The sequence below is a fragment of the Poecilia mexicana genome, unplaced genomic scaffold (assembly GCF_051168715.1).
Source record: "Poecilia mexicana isolate PSO_F unplaced genomic scaffold, ASM5116871v1 scaffold_8, whole genome shotgun sequence".
NCBI lineage: Eukaryota > Metazoa > Chordata > Actinopteri > Cyprinodontiformes > Poeciliidae > Poecilia > Poecilia mexicana.
The window spans coordinates 11,316,544-11,336,754 of NW_028263377.1; the positions used below are offsets into that span (position 1 = coordinate 11,316,544).

At 39.2% G+C, this 20,211-nt stretch overlaps 1 protein-coding gene across 1 annotated transcript in view; it reads left to right on the forward strand.

The window, feature by feature from the left end:
• The window catches only part of mgat5b (alpha-1,6-mannosylglycoprotein 6-beta-N-acetylglucosaminyltransferase B), a 67,983-nt gene that overhangs the window by 40,776 nt on the left and 6,996 nt on the right, over window positions 1–20,211 (forward strand). Inside the window, exons 10-15 of the mRNA XM_088008247.1 lie at window positions 6,435–6,566; window positions 8,796–8,929; window positions 9,740–9,876; window positions 13,002–13,157; window positions 13,307–13,453; window positions 18,080–18,196. Coding sequence (XP_087864373.1) covers window positions 6,435–6,566; window positions 8,796–8,929; window positions 9,740–9,876; window positions 13,002–13,157; window positions 13,307–13,453; window positions 18,080–18,196 — 823 coding nt within the window. The remainder of the gene's footprint in view (window positions 1–6,434; window positions 6,567–8,795; window positions 8,930–9,739; window positions 9,877–13,001; window positions 13,158–13,306; window positions 13,454–18,079; window positions 18,197–20,211) is intronic.

Below are 20,211 nucleotides of genomic sequence, written 5' to 3' on the forward strand. Positions count from 1 at the left end.
GGTAGTGTTTATGATCAAAAATAAATAAATAATAATTATGTGATCGGTATCGGTGATCGGTATCGGTGTTATCGGCCCTCATGGGTGATCGGTATCGGTATCGGCAGGAAAAAACCTGATCGGCACATCCCTAATATATATATATATATATATATATATATATATATATATATATTGCACCTAGCCCCTGTGGATAAAATTAAAGCAGGGTTAAGTTGTGACATATTATCCCCTGCTTTTAAAATCTAATGGAGCACTGTTTAATTTGGCACCTGAAAAAGGAAAATGCTTAATAAAACTGCAGACCTGTGCAGGGAAGCTGGTCTGAGTTGGTAAGATGAGCGAAGCAATAAATACAGGAAGAAAACCTTTTTAGAAGATGTGAGATACTTTAAGGTGCTGGAAGAGGATCACATTTCAGCGGGAAAAGTTATTAAATTGGAAAGCTTTAGATGAAAAACAAAATATATATGTATTTATATTTTAGAATGACCTAGATAAAGTACAAATCTGAGTCTAAAGGAGGGGAAATCAATACGTATTTTCCAGGATTGTATGCCTGGAAAATAGCGACAAAATGTTAAAATGTTTTACTGGGTATGAGGGCTGTTTTATTATGTGGGCACAACTGAATTGTCGAGCAACAGCAGCACTCAAAATTATATGTCATCTGTTTGTGAAAACAAAACAAAAATCCCCATTAATGCAAAAACACCATTTTCATACACGCTTTTCTTTTTGCTCACCTAAACTGTATAACAAGAGGATAAGACAAGCATTTCATTTTTAATGAGTTTTTTTCATCATTTTCAAGAAAATAAAGTGCATATTTGTGACCACAGTTAGAAAGAACATCTGAGTTTTTCCCTCCACCTGTAATCTTCCTGACTCCAGCTCTCTCTTTCTCATGCCAGGCCGCTCTCGCTCCCCCTGACAGCCCTCCTTGTGGCCTGTGTCATTCCTCTCACAGTGAGAGGCCTCCTTCCTGCTGCCCCACATCCCTCTCTACGCTCCCATCCCACAGACGTGCCAGCCAATTCCCTTCCCTGCTGGATGTGCGCGCCCCTCCATTAAGAAGTCATCACGTGTCACCGTGCAGCGCATTTCCTCGTTTGTTTCTGCGGCTCTCTCTCTCTCTCTCTCTTTCTCTCTCTCTCTCTCTGTGTCTTTCATCACACCGAGCCTCTGTAGTTGTCGTGGCCAGCTGTGAAACAGAGAAATTGTGCCCAGCGGTTGTTGCCAAGTGGGCTAAAGCTACGCACGCCGCGCGCCGTCCCTTCTGCTTTCAGAGATCATTTCCCTCGCTCTTGCTTAAGCAGCCTGGTAAATCCTTAATAACTTTTAGGCAGACCTGAAGTTTTGCATGTGCAAAATATGCAGATGCTGAAATTTTCTAAAACACCTTGCGCTAAATATTTTTTTTCTTATTTTCACTATTAAGCACAGAAATAGAAACCGCAGAACAAACTAGTCAACTTGAGTAGTTTAAGTCCATTCAAACTTCGCTAACAAGGCACTTATGTGTTGTGATATATTTTTATTTTTCAAACAGCTGCCTTTCGTTTTAATTACACTTCTGTTCAGGATTTAGCAGCTAGAGAAATGAGCTGAATTTAGCAAAATGACTATTTTTTTTTTTCTTGCTATTCTTTTGGAAATTCTTTTCTCTTTCTGCCTGAAAACTCGTCTCCAGTTTCTCACAGCTGGTGATTTTTCTGTCTTCAGTATCACACACGAAAAAGTAAACTCAGTACAAGATTTGTTTTACTTCCAAATCATGTAGCAAACCTCTGCTGAGAGCAGCATGAATTTTATTTATATATATATATATATATATATATATATATATATATATATATATAAAATATATATTATTTTTTTTTTTTTTTTTTTTAATATTTTTTTTACTTTTTTATGACCTTTGATTGAGGATCCTGGATCTGCTTGTTGATCATTTATGTTGGAAATAAGATTTCAGTCCATCTGCAGGGAATTGGAGACGCTTCGAGTTGGAAACGGCTAATTCATTGTACCTAGTTAATGTTTCTTCATTTTAGTTTTACATATGTAAAGTAGATATATGCAATATTTCTAAGTACTTTTATTGACATATTGATGATTAAATCTGTTTCATGATTGCCGGTGCTTTTTGTTAAAGCCGCATGGAAAGCGATCTCCACCAAACTTTACATTTCAGTACTTAGTGATACATCCATTAGCAATTTTGGGCTTTTTACAGGATTTGTCGGCAATGATACAAAGATAAAAAGAACAAGTCCATTCTTATCCTTTAATCTGATGCGTTTTGCCCGGTGAATATTTCATAGATTTTGTTGTTGTTGTTGCCTTTTGGTGCATCTGTACTGTACGTGTGCATGAGCGGACTCCTGCATCCTTAATTCGTTTTAATCCTCCTCCCCCTCTCTCGTCTCTCAAAGTTTCTCCAAATTTGCATATATCCAATTAACCCCAGAACGGCGGCGGCGGCTTTAGTGGATCTGTGAAGTGGAGGGCCAAGTTCTCCTCGGAGTCACTGTAATACATGTGCTCAAATTCACGTCGGCGTGAAGCCATTAAAGCAGGCACACGGCTTGATTCAATACTCCAGCTCTGGTGTGTTGCGCATGAATATTGCCCACTAAGCGACAGGAAGTTGAATACATACCTGCGGTTTGTGTGAACTAAATCCTTAATTAAGGAGCTTTTGAAGATGCTGCTTGTTTTCATAACCAACATCGGTTTTCAAAGAGTTTTTAATGACAGCTTTCAAAATTGTCAGCCCAACACACCTTCACACCTGTTTGGGAGATAACATAATATCTCCCAAACATTTTATCCATGCAGCCCAAAACTATCACACGATTATCACACTTTAGTGCATCGGTGTCGTATTCTTAAGCACCACTGCCTCCATTTTCTATTATTCCTTCCACAAAACCGATTCAACTTTAATTACCAGCTGGTGAATATTCACAATCCCACACTCCAAAAAAGAAAAACTAAATGTCATACAAACCTAGAAGTTTATGTTCTTCTGGACTTGTTTAGATTAAAGGCTTATTGAGTCACAGATTCTGTCAGAAAGAAGAAAACGCACGACTCGGTCTAAGAGCTTTTCTGTTTGTGTAAGCACTGATTTACCTCGGGTGCGTATCCTCCGACAGGTAAAACCACTGCCTAAGCCGCGGTTGGCTCATGCTTTGCTCATTATCCCACCTCCTGTAGGAGAACTGACTGACATGTCAGTTTCCAGACGGCCACAGTGCTGACTGGATGCGTTTACCGTCCAAGGACGGATCGATAGCCTCTTGGTTTGCAGGTGTTTATATCAATGTGTTGGATTGTTTTTGAGCCAGATTTCTGAAGAGTAAAAAGGTCATAAATCTGTCTCCCAACTACAAAAATGCAAACAAAGGGAGTTGGACAAAAACTTTCTAAAGTCACCGAATCGATGTTCAGCATTGGTCTTCCACAGTATTGATGGACTACTTCACTTCCCCACTGCTTTCATCTGGATACTTTCAATGTTTTCTTTAATTTTTCTGTGAGTTTAATTATGAAAGTAGCATTTTTGGATGCAAAAGCAATGATTGGGTTGATTAATCCCAAATTCATCTGTTAGATTACAACATAGTGGTGTTTTATATATCAGAATGTAAAACTCATTTTCAAAGTTAAACTTAGGCCAGTTTTAAAAACAGGGAAAATGACACCATATTTTCATTCAGTGGGCTACATTGTGTGATTATTAAAATATTTACATACAGTCGAATGTTTATGTACACTGAATAAAAAAAGACAAACACACCTTTATTTCTCTCTTTTTTTAAGTTAAATCAAGCCAAATTCTCTAGTTTTGAAGATTTTAAAGACATTAATAAATAACAAAGACATTTATTTCACCTATAATCTGTTCCAGTTACAAAGAACCATAATCATTAACAGGAAAAAACTCCACAGATTTTACATCAGAATAAGTAAAGCTATGAGAATTAGATGGAATTTACCTTAACTTATGCGGAAAACGCACTTCACTGCACTGTTGTGACTTTTGCTTCAGTAAACTGTATCTGCCTTCTGGCAGAGCGGAGGCTTTCTCCTCGCAGTTCTGATCTCGGCAACATTGACGTTCAGTGTTGGTGGAGTCATGAATATTTATTAGACTATACAGAGAGGCCTTTAGGTGCTTAAAATGTATTCTGGGTTTCTTTTACACTTACTGATTATTGCACATCGTGCACTCTTTGGTCTGACTGTGGTTTATTTAAAGAGGTTTTGTAACCTCATTAGGCCTGATTGGTATCAACTAAAGCTTCTTCTTTGCTTGAAAATCTTTTTTGAAGGCGCTCTTAAATGTGTTTTACGGTAAACGGTGACGATGCGTCCTCCGTTTTAGGTTTTATGATGGGCTTAAGTCACGGTAGTTTCTGGATTGTTCATTGTAACCTCTTTTCTTTCATTTGGGTCAGATGACTGAAACCCAAATCCGTGTGGATGTTCCAAAGGAAAAGAAAATGATCCCAAACACACAGAGAGGCTGCTCTTGCACTTTACAGAAGGAGGATAATTTTAAGTTACTCAACAACACCGACCCTAATGGAAATCCTTAAAAGTCGTCTCTGTTCCAGTAAACCTTCTTAAGCTAACCCCAGCAAAAAATCCACAACAAATTTAAACGTATGCCCTCAATTCACTTATTTGCTTTTTTTTTTTTTTTTAGAATTCTAACAGATGTGTTTTGTCTTCGCAAAAGAACAGTTTAAATAAATAAAAAACCCAAACGGACAACATTCATGCTGATGACGAGTGCATGCAGCCTTCTGACTGGCACCGAGCGTCCTAGTTAAAGACTCCCTCGCTGTGTTTCTGTCGCAAAACAGCCGGCCTGGCCATGCGTGCGTGTCGGCCTGCAGCATTTCCTCTCCTCGTCCTCTTCTGTGTTTTCGCCACTCACAGGTCTGCAAAAGCATTTGTTGAGTTTTACATTCGGTTCGATACGTGACATTGAGCTGAACAATGACGGGAAGTCCAGCAGTCTGTGCGTTGTTGGACGTGCAATGCTTGGAGCTCTGAGGAACAGTCATTATGCAAATCAGATGGCACTTGATAGGGAGAGGATATGCTGTCGGTATCGGTTATTAAATTTCTGTGATGGCGCACATTAATGCGTTTCAGGGTCTTCTCTTGTCTCCCTGTGGAGTTTTCCCATTTTTAAGTCCTTCAGAGCCTTACAATATGCACAGAAGTAGTTCTAATAGAAATGCATGTTTCACTTGCACTGCTGCCTTATAATTCAATAAAAGCAGATTTGGAAAAGCACTTTGTTCCCAGGGGGAAACCAACATGTAAACCATATGAGTTTTATTTTAGGTTTGGTTCACTCTTTAAAGCATTTTTAGTCAATTTTGACTTGTTTGCCATATTTTTCTGTAAAACGCATTCATTATTTTTTTTTCTCAGTAAAGCAGATTGAACACTTTTTGTAAATTTATTTATTTTTTATAAAATATGTCTTTGTTTGAACTGGAACTCCAGGTTTTCTTATCAGACCTGAGCAGCTCAGACACTCGGATTCATTCCCTTCTGTCGCTTAACAAGCATAATCTCAAAAGGTAAACACCCGGATGCGTTATGCTTCAACTCTTAATGAAGTTAATTTAAATAAAATGAGCATGGCTGTCAGACTGTATGGTGTCCTACCTTTTCTGGAAAAAAATAGTCTTGCTCATTGTTCTCTTTTTGTTTCCTGAATGATCAAGATGAGATTAATTATTGCTTAACTACAATCGAGTAGCTTTCTTTTCCAGAGAAATAACTGAATATTTTCTGATGTATCCTTTTTACTGTACATTATCAGTCTTACCTCTGGTTTTCTGCTCTCCCAAATGCTCTCTGTTGCAATGCAAGCATATTTCTATTCACTGGTGTTGCTGTTTAAAAGAAAATCAAAACCTTTTGTTTGACTGTTTGAGGTTTCTTTTAGAAAACAGGAACGGGATGTGTTAAGCTGTGTGATATAGCAGACGTATGCAAATATGTACATACATTTGCATATAAAGGCTAATTGGCATGGGCCAGAAGAAGAGCAATCTTGCCACATCTAAAGCCAGCATTTAGCAGATTCTGCAAAAACTATTCTGGAAAGCTGTTGTTCCTTTGATCGTGCAAACTTCACTCAGAAAACATGAGTGCGAGGTTTACTTAGTCCATACATTTTGTGTGCAAATGTGAAAAGTTGCATAAAAAAAAAACCGGGAGCGTGGAATAGATTACTTTAATAAACATGTTTTTCAACACTTTCTTTTTACTGAAGATGCAAGCTAAAACCCGTTTTCGGCAGATTGAAGCTTCGGGCGTCAAAAAGCGGATATTCTCCAAAAGGCCGTGGATTGTTTAACTTTGTGACATTTACAACACATCTGACCTCTGTACAGGTTTCTGGGGGTCCCACCTGGAAGAGGAAGCTGCCCCCTCACAGGACCTTTACCCTTTGACCTCATCTACACAGACTATCACGGACTGCAGCAAATGAAGCAGCACATGGGTCTTTCTCTCAGGAAGCACAAGTCAGTCCACTTTATTTTCTCTGCTTTTCTGCACGCTCTTTAAAGAAACTGTCTCACTTGCTTGTCAATCAACTTAATTTTGGTCTCCAGTAGCTTGAGCGATGTATTTTTAGGTAAAAGTATCAAAGCTAAGGAAACATGTATATTCAGGGGACTGTTGAAACCAGACAACGTGCAGATATTTGGATCACTGAGCGAAGACAATGACCCAAGCTGCAACTGCGTTGGAGAATGTGGCACAGACAAATTATACTTATTTTATTTACCACAGCACAGAAAGTTAATTACATTTATGGATGCCCACTAAGTAGCAGTCAGATTCATTACTTATTAGAATATCCTTAAGCATATCTCACTGCAGAAATGAAGGAAAAACGGATGGAAGCTCGTTTGCTTATTTATCCAGTAATAAAATAATTTAGCTCAAAAAAGTATCGGCACAACACTGATCTGTTACATCGCCGTTACATTTGCACTGACCTGAGAAACACCACAGAAACACAAAAGCAATAACTGAGAGAAGTGTTGTTCCGGTTCATATTTAACAAGAACTTGTAACTACAGTTCACCCAGGTTAAAATCAATGCATCTTCATAGCTAACTACCTAAATATATTGAAATAAGTTTACAATTTGTCTGAAGTACTTAATTGTTCAAGCAATTCTTTGTGGCATTGAATCTCGTGCATACATATTTCTCCTTAAATTGTCCTACGTTTGTAAGGAAAACACATTTGTGGATCGAAAAACGTACCGAATCCTCTCAACCATCACCGAGCTGCTTTTCTCGCTGTGTTACGCAGCACCTTCTTTTACTGGGAAAAAATAAATAAAAAATGGCTTGTTGTCGTCGGAAAGGTGGAGAAGAGGTTCTGCAACCTGTAGGAACCACATACAGCCACTCTCAGGGAACAAGCTCTATGCTCAGAGAGGCCAATGGCAAATTATTCATAGACACAATTCACTAGTTTTTTCTTGCAAATGTGATCCTCATTTTGAAAGAGAGAGGGAAATAAAAATACTTTCAACAGGTTTAAGACTTATTGTCGAGCAGCGGAGAAATAATGGGCCACACAATCATTTCCTCACTCCTTGTGCTAAATTTACGCCGTGAAGCCGTTCAGCAAATGCATCATTGTCTTGGATTTATAACCCAGCCTCTTTTCTCCTCCTTCCTTTTTTACATCTGCTGTATTTCTCCCTCTTGTTGCGTTTGTGCACAAGCTGCTATTTATTCCACAGCTCATCTGCACTGTCTCCTGCAAGCAATGAATTAGAGCTGCAAAAAAAAGTTTGTGTAATCTGTTAGTTTTTATGGTTACAAAGATGAACTGCTAATTCCAATACAACATGCCGAAAATATAGATTTCTGGTTCAGATTTGGTGGAAGGATGGCTTCCATCCGAAATAAACGCTTCAGTTAACTTGGTTATATATTGTCCTCTGCAAATCCACACATAGCCAATTCTTCTCGTCAGAGATTTTTGTTTTCCTTCATTCTCACGGAGAAACAACGTCTCAGTCACTGAAATGTCGTTTCAAGAATAACATCTGCAACAGTTTTTATTCTTTTGAAATATTGAAACGACATGCGCGTGTTTTACTTCTACTGTGGACTTCAGTTTTTGCTGGTGGAGCTTTTTCTGAAAAGAAAAACAAGCTAAAATACACAAAAATGGTCAAATAATTTCAGGAAGAATAATGGAGAAAACCGAGTGTGTGAGAAAGCGTGTCCTCCATTTCCCACCGCCTGCATCAAATGATGCTGCTGCCATTAAAATAACAGCAAGTACTTAAATTTTACATTAACTGCAGCTACAAAATTCTCCACTGCTTGTAGTAAACTTCGGCTCGAGGTTAGGTGGAAAACCAGCCTGGCTTACCCGTCCATGAACGGAGCTGTGATAAATCTTCACAGATTAGATGACCTGTTGATTTTAACCTTCTTCATTAGAGAGTTAATGGGTCTACACAAACCTTACGGATTATCCAAAGTTCTGCTTTTTTTGAAAAATAACCACAGTTTGTGCTGCTGTGTTGAGAGGAACAATGCTTCCTTTGGTCTTATGCTACAGACAGATTTCTAATGAATTTGACCCCTTTTGAGGAAACGTGGCTCATTATTGTATTTGGAAAAAGAACAATAAATATGTTCAGAATGTTACCTTTCAGCGACTCATTTGTGGAACCAATTCTTTCTTTCTTTCTTTCTTTCTTTCTTAAATCTCAGATGCCACATCCGAGTGATTGACACCTTCGGCACAGAGCCCGCTTACAACCACGAGGAGTACGCCACTCTTCACGGCTACAGGACCAACTGGGGCTACTGGAACCTCCACGGCCAGCAGTACATGACCATGTTCCGTATGTTCAAGCTAATTTCATCTGTTGCAGATATGCAGAATCTTTCCTATCGGTTGATGGGAAGGATTCTGCTTCAATTTTTTTTATTTATTTTTTTTATTTTACTGAAGATCATAAATCAAAAAAAGTTGTTCAGATGAGCAGAAGTGAACAGATGTCTGTGTTGCCGTGTGCAGAGCAGATTGTACGAGTGTAAACCGCCTCAGGCCGTCACAGTTCAAGCTTTGGACCACCAGGCAGAGAGTTCACTCAGAACAGCTGGGCCTGCACAGATGCCTAGCGAACTTCTTCTGGCCGCAATCGCACAGGAACAACACCAAACACACACACACACTCACACACACTCATGTTAGATTCAGTGAAACTTCTGAGATCCAAAACTTCAGGTGGTCTCCAATTAATCCGGGGGCCACAAGCTGCAACCCCGTTTCCAAATTATAGTTATCGGCGAGATTGTCAGAGAAATTTCAGTTTGACTTCTTTGCTGTTTGCTCTAATTTTAGGGTTGTTTACTTGTCTGAAACCTAAAATCTGTGACAGATTGAAGCCTCGATCTGCTGAATTTCAGAACACGAAGACATAAAACGCCTCCTGGACGCCCGCAAGTAAACAACCGTTGTGCTCCTCCACTTTCGATCCTGGAGTATTATTCAATAAAACCAATCAAAAGGCATAATGACCTCCTGCTCTATCAAACCTTGGTGCTGTGTCTTTTTATTTCATGCTAAATTATGAGAACATCTGTATTTGCTGAGACATAAAATGGGTTTGGAGCCATGTATTGGTAATTACCGTGTTTGTCCTTGGCAGCCCACACGCCAGACAACTCTTTTATGGGGTTTGTGGCAGAGGAGCTGAATGAGACCGAGAGGATGCTTATTCAGAGGAACAAAGTCAACAACATGGCCGTCGTGTACGGCAAAGACGCTAGCATGTGGAAGGTAAGCGCGACGCCGACGTTTTTAACAAGCAGTGCTTGCAGTGAGAGCACAAGTTTGACCTGGTTGACCTTTTGTCAGGTTAAAGTCGCACTTTTAGTTGCTCCACTTTTAGCAACAAAACGTTGAGCAACAAGCAACAGTTTTGCTTAGTAATGGAAATCTGGAAAGTGTGGTGTGCATTTGGATTCATACCCCTTAAATCTGAATACCCAAAATAAACTCTTTTGCAATTGCTTCCAGGGGAAACTCACAGACTGGGAGGCATTTATCAGACGCAGCCTGGAAGAAGGTGCTCTGGTCAGATGAGCAAAGCTAGAGGTGAAACCAGAAGACCTGCTGCTATAATCGTAGTAAAAGCATCGACTTGTAGGGTGTTAAATACAAATGCACAGCACGAGGTTCAGAGTTTTAAAAATATTTGCAACCACATATCGTTTTCCTTGCTTCACAGTCACGTTCTTCTCCGTTAGATTAAAGGTTAATGGTTGTAAAATGTGATAATACGGAAAAGGAAGCGAATTTTCCAATAGACTGTGTGTTTCCCTTGGTGTAAGTCTTCGTAGCATAGCTCTAATAGGTGCCTTGTTTGTGATAAATACTGTCTGCAGGATTTGATTCATGTAGCTGTGAAACACCCACAAGATTTTACATTCCCTGCATCCGCTGCAAGCATGTTCCTCCTCCAAGAATCATCTGAAGTGTGATGCTAGAAGAACACTTGCACTTGTTCAGAGTAAACTTTCGCTCCAAGCTCCTGCCAGGGTTTCTCTCACTTGCTGTATCTTCGAAGTGCGCTGCTGCCTCCCTCGGGGTTGGTTTCTTTTTTTTTTTTTTTTGCTTGAAACCGGCTGCAGCTTTGCTCCTACCCTGCCAAAGACTTCCTTCTACCTTAGAGCAGTTTGAGCAGCGGTGTAACACTGGCGAATATGAGGGCTTGCAGTGTTAAAGAAACTCTTCCCTCTGAGAGATTACCTTGCTCCACCTCTGTTTTTAGGGCCACGTTAGAGATCTGAGGTTTGTTGGTGACTACACAAGGATGAGTGCTGAATATTTCATTTTTTTTCTCTTAATTTCCCTTTTTTTTTGGTGGTTGTTCATTTCTCTCTTTTTTTTTTTCCTGTTTTCAATTTGTATTTCTCTCCGTGCGCCATGCTGGATGCATCATTGATGGACCTGCGTAGCTTCAAGTAAGTACTGCTGCTTGGTTATTGATCGTCCAAATGCTGAAAGTGTGTAACTTACAGAGTGTAACTTACAGATATGTCAGGAAAAAAAAAATTAAATATTCATCACCATAAATGTAAGTCAAAGTTTGTAAACAAGATTCTCATTCTGGTCATTTGTTGATGGTGGGCATAGATGTCATATTCATTTTAGGCTTTTAATTATATACTTGTTCTTCTTTATGGTGATATTATATATTCAGTAACTGCAAAAAAGCAAGAATTGGGCATAATCCATTGAGCATATATTGTGATTTTTTTTAATTATTATTCCACAATGATGGGAAAAAAATCACTCATACAAATACGTGTATTTGGATAGATGTCTCACCTCATGAAGCTGAGAAAAATGGGTAAGAGTTTGGTATAATCAGGGCTTTTTTTTAATCCACTTCTTCTTTCCAGGAACAGTAAATCTTTTTAAACAGGTTGGCATGGATCTTGCCTTTAAGCTTAATTCACTTGTTTTTAATAGGGTTCGTTGTGGCCATTCCGAACGTTCGATGTTAAACTGCTTAGTCTCTTCCAAAACCAGTTGCGATGTGTGTTTGGGATCATTATCATGCTGAAACACTCAATTGTGTCTCAATTGTCTGTTGACTTGAGATTAAATGGGAGGCTTTAAAGCAGAGCGGCTGAACTCTTCTTCTTATTGAGTATCTGTCACAAATTCAGACTTGTGTAGCCAATTATTGTTTTATTTTTTTTTAATAATTGCAGTTGTTAGTTGCATGATTATCACTCACTGGGAAAAGAACAATTCAAATGCATCAACAAAACTCCATAATTAATGTGAGATCCGTGCCCATGGTGACTGTGCACATGCGTCTTAGGAAAAGGAAATAGAGCAAGAAAATAAACCGTATCTTGGTTATTATGCTCTCCTTGTGCATAAAAATGTGGAAATACTTCAGTTGCCTGCATAAATGATTCAAGCCTCGGAGACAAAGCTTATTAAATAATTTGCAGCATTTCAACAAAAACATGTTTTTCCAGTAAAATGGTTCAACTAAGCTCACCCATATTATAACACAAGGCGTAAACATTGCTAAAAAAAAACTAAATCATTTTTGTCAAACTCCACAAACACTGAGTTAGTCACCAACACCACGATGTTTGAACAGATGATTAGATCTGACTCTTGTCCTCGTTTAGTTCATCAACACCTCCGAGCTTTGTCCGCATCGCCCTTTTCAAGTGACTGCTTGTGGTTCTAGTATTCATCCAGCTCATTCATATAGTCACAGTGCAAGCATTGCTGCAGAAGAACTAATTTACAATTCATAAGTCACCGTAGCAAAAGGCACTTTCCTAAAGCTGCTTTAAAAAAATAGACTTGAGCTAGAGCATCCAGCTCAAAGAAACACAATAATCTTTGAAATTAACCGATATGGCCGACGTTATGAGAATGTACTTATGTCTTTGTTAAAGTAAAGTCTTATGTTAATTAAACATTTGGTTTATTAAAGGCTTTATGGATGAAAGTTAAGTTCAATGTCTTTGACAGGGACCTTAAATAAAACACTGCTACGATTTACCCACTGCAAAATACTGTACAAAAGAATTCATATCTGCAGTTTCTGTTTTTATTTTTATTTTTTAAAGAAAAAGAAGCTTCAAAAATGCATTAATGTTTTTGACTTTTTTTTATTGCCAAATGGGACCAACATAAAGTTATGTAATGCAAAGTTTGGTATTGGATGCATTGAGTTGCAACAAGGCTCCCTACAAATTCAAAGTTTCACCAGAGTCTGCAAAATTTTGTGGGAAAGAATAAAAAAAAACTCTTCCTAAATGAATAAAAATCTGTCTTTGGACTTTTTAAAGCTAAAGCAATACTGAGAAAATAGCTAATTATGCTAAAATAGCAGTAACTGACAGAGTCGATCTCTATTCTCTATATTTGAGGGTAAGGAAAATTTCCTGACAATCCTGCATCGCTACATGGAGATCCATGGCACAGTGTACTATGAGACACAGCGCCCCCCAGAGGTTCCTGCCTTTGTCAAGAATCATGGCCTGCTGCCTCAGCAGGAGCTGCAGCAGCTCCTGAGAAAGGCAAAGGTGAGGCGAACTACTAATGGTTGCATCAGCTCAGTTTATTCCTCAAAATGTCTTGCCTTGCTTGTGTGGACTCGCTTTAACAAATCGCCTGGATGTGAGCAGCCTGATGTACTCACAGGGAATCTTTTGTTTGTCGCTTTCCTTGCAAGCTATTCATCGGGTTCGGCTTCCCATATGAAGGGCCCGCTCCTTTAGAGGCGATAGCCAATGGCTGCATTTTTCTGCAACCCAAGTTTAGTCCACCTCACAGCTCTCTCAATCACGAGTTCTTCAGAGGCAAGCCTACCTCCAGAAAGGTAGGTGCCTGTTGTATTCACGCTACTGCAGCGATAAAAAGTAAACTCAGCCTCTTTCAATTGCAAAGTTTTACACATCAAGGCATGATAATTAAAGAAAAAATGATTTCCCAGCTTTGATGTTTGCTTCATTCATCCTTCTCATTTCAGTCAGTGAACAATACTCTGACACATTACAAGTCACACTACAGAAAAACTCAAGTAACAGAAAAAAAAAACTAAGTGATTTCAGTATCACCTTTTTGTTTGTCGCTCCAGGATTTTACACGCAACGTTTCTTCAGTTCAAAAAAATTTAGTGAGCGTTTGTTTATGCATTCTCCTCTCTGTAGATTCTGCCAAAACCATCATGTATCATATCGACTGGACCATCTTGCAGCGTCTTAACAGGTTTTGTTTACCGGCATGTTATATTCCTGATTCCAGCGGCTTTCAAGATGATGGAGATGCACACAGATTTCAAAAGGACCCCCAAAAATTAAAGGTGGTGTAATAGCACTGGGATTATGTAATCAAAGACATGCTAATCTACAATCCATCTTCAGCTGGTTCAGATTTATAGGCCCATAGGTTCAATTTCTTCATTTCGTGTTCGAAGGTTAGAGCCAGATCTGTCCGTTTTACGTTTGCAGCAGTAGCTAAAATATTGAATCCGTTTCGTAAATGTCAGGGATACATTCGGCCCCTCTGCATGACCTGCTCTAAGCAAGGGAGATCAGAGTTTTGTCTTTATTTGATCTGTGTTTAAACCCATCGTTCAGTGGGGAAAAAGGAGGAGATGATCACAGGAAGCTAAAGAAAGTATGTGGGGATGTGTCCTGGTCGCATGCAGGGATGAACTCTGGGTAAATGCCACTTGACACCAACGCAGTGAGATGTTCCGTCAAACAGCAATACCTGGATCTCCAGCGACCCGCAAAAACGAACAAGAGGAGCAGAACCTTATTACAGATGCGTGCTCAAGGAGGAAGAAAAAGAGGATGAAAGAGGAAGTTCAGAATCCTCTTCTCATGCACCTAACCTAGCCTCTCACCGTCCCTTGAGCCACAGCCGTCGCACCTCAATTATTTTCTCCTCCATCTCAGTCGTGTATTTTTGTTCCACTCGATGTTGTCTTCAGTCATGAAATGCCTGTGCCCCCTTGCCTACCTCTCTCATCTGTCTCCAGCGGTCAGTTGAATACACTTCAGCTCCGGTGCAAGTCAACACTTTACAGACTATGTAGAATCTACAGCAGATCTCCAACTAGAATAAAATGTACCGGTGCCTTTCAAGACCTGTCTTGTCACAGAACCCAAAGGAGCCCTTTCATTCATCTATCATTAGCTGTTGTTGTGGTAATGTGTGCTAAAGCTGGAGTTGAGGATACTGTTGTACACCTGCTCTCTCAAATCTTTCATCTGGGAAAAAAGCATGAAACGCTTTGAGGATCATGTTTTATAATTTCTCAGTTAAACAGTGAAATCTCTTCTGCTGCAAGAAGGTCTCGGTGTCGGAGCCAGTTGTGTTCTGGGTTTGGCTTTGGAGTCTCTGGAGCTGATTGTGAATAGAAAGAAGCCTAATAAATCAAAATCCATGATATAAACTCTGCGCATTCTTTTTTACAGCACAGTAATCTAACAATCAAATATCTACAAGCTGATGTTTAATCAGTCACTGCAAAACAGCCCACTATAGGAGAACCTCTTTAGACACATAAGTTATAACGTATAGTTTTTCTTAGTGCCTAACAAGGCATTACTGACTTGAACTAAACTGTAATGAACAAACCCAAATCATTGATTCTCCACCACCACATGTGAAGGATTGCTTGAGTCGAGGGGCTGTTTTTGGTCTTCAGCAAAATTGGGTTGTGCATAAAAACACACACACATCTGTATTTTGGTGTCATCTGTCCAAAGGAAATCACTCTACAAGATTTTATTGGTGGTTCATTAAGATCTCGCTTTGCAAACTTAAGACATGTTACCACATTCTTTCATAGGAAGGAGAAACTCATCTCTCCTGACAGCCCTCCGAAGCAAGCCGTACTTGTTCAGTCTCTTTCTTTTCTAATTAAACTGTCATGAACTTTAACATTTATCATGCTAACTGGGGCCCGTAGACTCTGAGATGTCGCTCTAGGGTGGGAGCATTGCTAGAAATAGAGCCCTTCTGGGGCACAAGCCCCCCCATCACTTAAATCACATCGTTTTTCATCATAAAGGCACAGCCCGCTGCAAGAATTGTGCAATATAAAATGTCACATTGACCTTCTTTGCCAACTCATCTTTGCCTTAACAACGGCTTACTATTCAATATGAAGTAAATAAGAAAAAAAAAGCCGCTATGGATTCTAATCTTTTATCAAAAATGTATATCTGCGGTTCACACTTTAGCTAATAACTTTTTTTTTAGGTTTAAAAAGTAATACTCTGCCAGCGCAAAGCCTAAGTGCAAAGAGATGTGTGCGACTGCAGGCTACTTTATTCTCATGTCAAGGATATCATTTCTTCTTTCTCCTCTTGCGTTTCCTTGACAGTTCTTCCAGCTCCTCCTGTCTCCCCATCCTCCAACTATCTACGCCTCTTCTTCAGCTGCACCAAAAGACAACCTTATGAACTGCAGCCTTTGTAGCCTGTACAATTTGCATCACAATTTGTATGCAGCTAGGTCACATAGTCATCTTGGAAGATGCACTGCGCTGAATTTGAGTGATAGAAATTGCTGCCATGCACTTGTAAATACACTACATATCCCCACATCCTTCTTTTATTTTATTCTTTGTCCTACTTTATTTAGTGTACTGTTACTACCCATCTTTTAAATATAAATGTGATGTCCCTTCTACAGAAAACATTTTTTTTTATACTTGTATATCACCAAATTAACATATTTTGCAAGGGAAGGTATCCATAATTTAAGCTCACCCAGATTTAGGCTGACTTATTTTCTATGAGCTTTATTTCCTGTAAACTGGTGAGCTTGTTCTCATATTGTAACTATGACAGATGATTTTCAGTATCAAACACCATGTACAATAATTGTGTGCAGAGCAATGATACACTATGCATCAATATGTGCATCTGCCATGAACAATTTAGGTCTTGCTGCTGGTTATGTTTACATCAGTAGTTGTTTTAAGTTGTAAAAAGAAAAAAAAAGAAAGAAAAGAAAAGATTTAAAAACAAGAGGAAAAAAATGTGCAATACATTCAAAAGGCTGAGTTGAATGGAAATCCCGTCAGATTTTACAGGGGCACATTTGATCGAAACTCCCACACGTATCTCTGTTAAAAAAATTTAATGAATAAAAAATCCTGGTCTCACCCACGGACATTAGTCTTTTGCAATTTCGTTTGGCTTCACACAGTCTGACCTTGGAGGGAAACTTGGTGGGATATTCAGCGTGAGGAACTTTTGCAGCTGACTTGAGTGTTTTTTCCACTCACTGAACTCCAGATTAATTTAAAAAAAAAAAGTCTTACAAATCACTTTTCCAGGCTAATGGGCAGCAGGAGTTTTTTTTTTTTTTTTTTCTACAGTAATTACTGTTTATTTTCAGTCGTGCTCCAGAGTAGCAAACTGCCAAAAGGGAAATCCTGATACATGAGTAACATGATAACGGAAAGATGGTGCACTTACTTAACACGCCTGTTTATTTACATATGCAAAAATATTCATACCTCTTGGTCCACTTCACATTTCATGAGGTTACAACCTCAAAACTCAATTTGCTCTGCTGGGAATTTATGTGAAAATAGAAGGCAATTGGAAAGGGAAAGAACGGTCCTAAAAATTCTTCTGTATACCATTCTGAGAGATTTGTTTTTGTATTTCATCTCCTTTTAGTCTGATGGTTTCTAATTGCTTGAAAACTCACTTAATTAATAACATAGACAGTACAACTATTAATCATGCATTTCCACAAATCTGTCTCACAAAAGTGGCAAGAAAACAAAATATTGTTGAAAGAAAAGAACATGCATGTGTGACGGAAAACTAGCTGAACCTCAATTCCCCTAAAACATGGTGGTGGCAGTATCGTGCTGTGGGGAGACTGCAGAGGCAGGAATACTGTTCAGACTTGATGGGAAGATGTATGAAGCTAAATGCATTGCAATCCTGGAAAGAAACTTGTTAAATGACGTTCAGTTTGTTAAAACAGGACAATAAAAGGTACATACAGTAGACGGAGACTTCAAAGAATACTTATGTGTTAGATTGGACAAGTCAAAGTCCAGTATTACGCTAGAAAAAACTTTAGCAAGACTTTGAAATTGAGGTTTATTGACACCAGCCGTAAAGTTCGACTGAAATTAAGCTTTTTTGCATGAAGTAAACAGAAAAAAAATCAGTCTTCTTTAGGGTGTGTGGCAGAAACACACCCTAAAAACATGTTTGCTGTAATTGTAGTACTGGAAAAATTATTGACACATAGGAAATGAATACAAAATGATATATTTTTTTGCTATCATGTATACTTTTTCCTTGCACGTTGCAGTTTTGGGATATCACACAAAATGCAAGTAAAACACACTGAAATCTGGGGATCCACTGAGAACGCTTCGTTTTAACTTTAATTAAACTGCAGTTGTGACTTTTTTTTTTTATTTATTTATAAATATCCCCATATATTTCTCTCCCAGGTGTCCTCCCAGCATCCCTACGCAGAGGAGTACATCGGCAGGCCACATGTCATCACCATCGACTTCAACAACTCTGAAGTGTTTGACGCCACCATCCGTGAGATCATGAAGATCAACGTATGTTAATCGCTTCCGTTTTCTACCCCAACCCTTGACTTATCCATCAAAGTAAAGGTTTTGTATTATCACCGGCAACCAAAGGTGCACCCGGCTGCATATTACACATAGGTGAGGTTATAATGAGCTCCTTCAGCTTGCATTGACCCACTTTTTTTAAACCCCGCAGCCGTTAATAAAGCTCTTAATCTTGGCATCTGACATTACAGCAGAATTGCTTAGCTGGCTTCCTCTCAGCTCACTTTGCTTCTAATTGCCTGAGATATTGAGTGGCTCTGCTGGTAAACTGTGCCCACACCTGGTTTTACACAGCAGCTTTCTGGAGGCCAGCCCCACAGGCAGCAAGCGTTGTTTGCGTTGCATCGAATGAATCAATCACGCTGTTCTCAATCTGTCACCAGAACAACCCGGAGTCGCTGCCAAACCTCTCGTGGTGCAGAGATGCATCTGCGCTTCCACCAACCAGGTGTTTCCTGCTGATAGAGGCAAAACAAAGTACAAGTCGTTGCCCTGTTAGATACTTGAAGTGCTGATCCAAGGGGAAGGAAACGCGACGCTCGACATGCAAGATGACTAATGGCGGAGCAGAAAGGGATGGAGCTTGGAGCGATGGAGTGATTAATTCACACAAAATCAAACAAAAATCTGATTTTTTTTTTTTATTCGCTCAGTATGAATGTTTGCAAGCAGCTGGTCAGTTTCATCTTAAGTCAACAATCCAAACAAAACGTTCCTGGCTTGACCACAAAATCTGCCCACCAAGACTTTTAAAGCTGGCTCATCAACACATCACATCTTATCTGTCCAACAAAAGCCAAGCGTTCATATTTCTCAAGGGGCCATGTGTTGGACCGTTTATTGACTAGCAGCAACGGGAGAAGTTCCCACAGCCTCTAGTTGCCAAGCAACTGGTCTACTTGGTGACATTTTTCATTTGTGCGGACGTGGTAATTGATGTGACGACGGGTGGTTTGTGTCACCTGCTTGCAGTACATAAAGTAAAGCTAGGTTTACCTTGCAAATGTAATTTAACACCCAAACGTTAAATTAAAAACATTTAATTCAATATTAAACTGGATTTTCAGCATTGAACACGTAACCGTTCACGCTCACTTTCAAGTCTCAAAAATGTGGCATCAACTGCACAATAAAAGCAAATGACACGGTTCAAGCAGCAAATAAAGTTTTGTCTACATGTACTGAAGGACCACTCGGACTTGATGAAGATATTACTCCATAATTGACATAAAAACAACAAATTTTAACAGCAAATGCATTCCGATAGAAAGATGTAATTTTTTTGGGACATTTCCTTTGGTCTGAAGAAACCGAAATTCAAGTGTTTGGCTATAATGACCAGCAATAAAATTGGAGAAAAACCAGCAAACGTGCAATTATTAAGACACCATCTCTTCTGTGAGGTATGACAGTTGTGTCGGTATTTTCCTTCACATCTTGTAGGGGATCAAATATTTATTTTTGACACAATGTCATTCAAGATGGCCATTTTTCTTTTTGGGGGCAGGGGGTGCATTTTTTCTACATTCATGAGTTTTCTGTCTCTCTTCATAAAACATAAACTGCTACAAAAGTTGCACACAGAGTAAACCCACCACATCAAAAGTAGGTCAGATTAGCATTTCCTCTACTGTACACGTCTCTGTGCGATCTCTTCTCCGCAGAAATTCAGCTCACCCTGCATGATTTGTTTTCCTCTCATTCTATTATAACAACATGCCCAAAAGGCAAATTGCATTGCACGACAGCTGATGAAGTGCCAGCTCCATTTCATTTAACTCGGATAAAGTAATGTAATAAGACGTGGCTAAGAGCAACAGAGTACTAGAAAGAACCATTTATCAATTTAAATGGAGAAATGCATCGGGTGGTCTGATGGTAAACGGCGAGTACGACGTCAAAGAGAGGAACCACCACTTTCAAACCAGAGTTCGTCCTGTTCCTTCATCATTCCTCAGCAGCTTCAAACGGTGGCATTTCCATACATCTAAAGACAC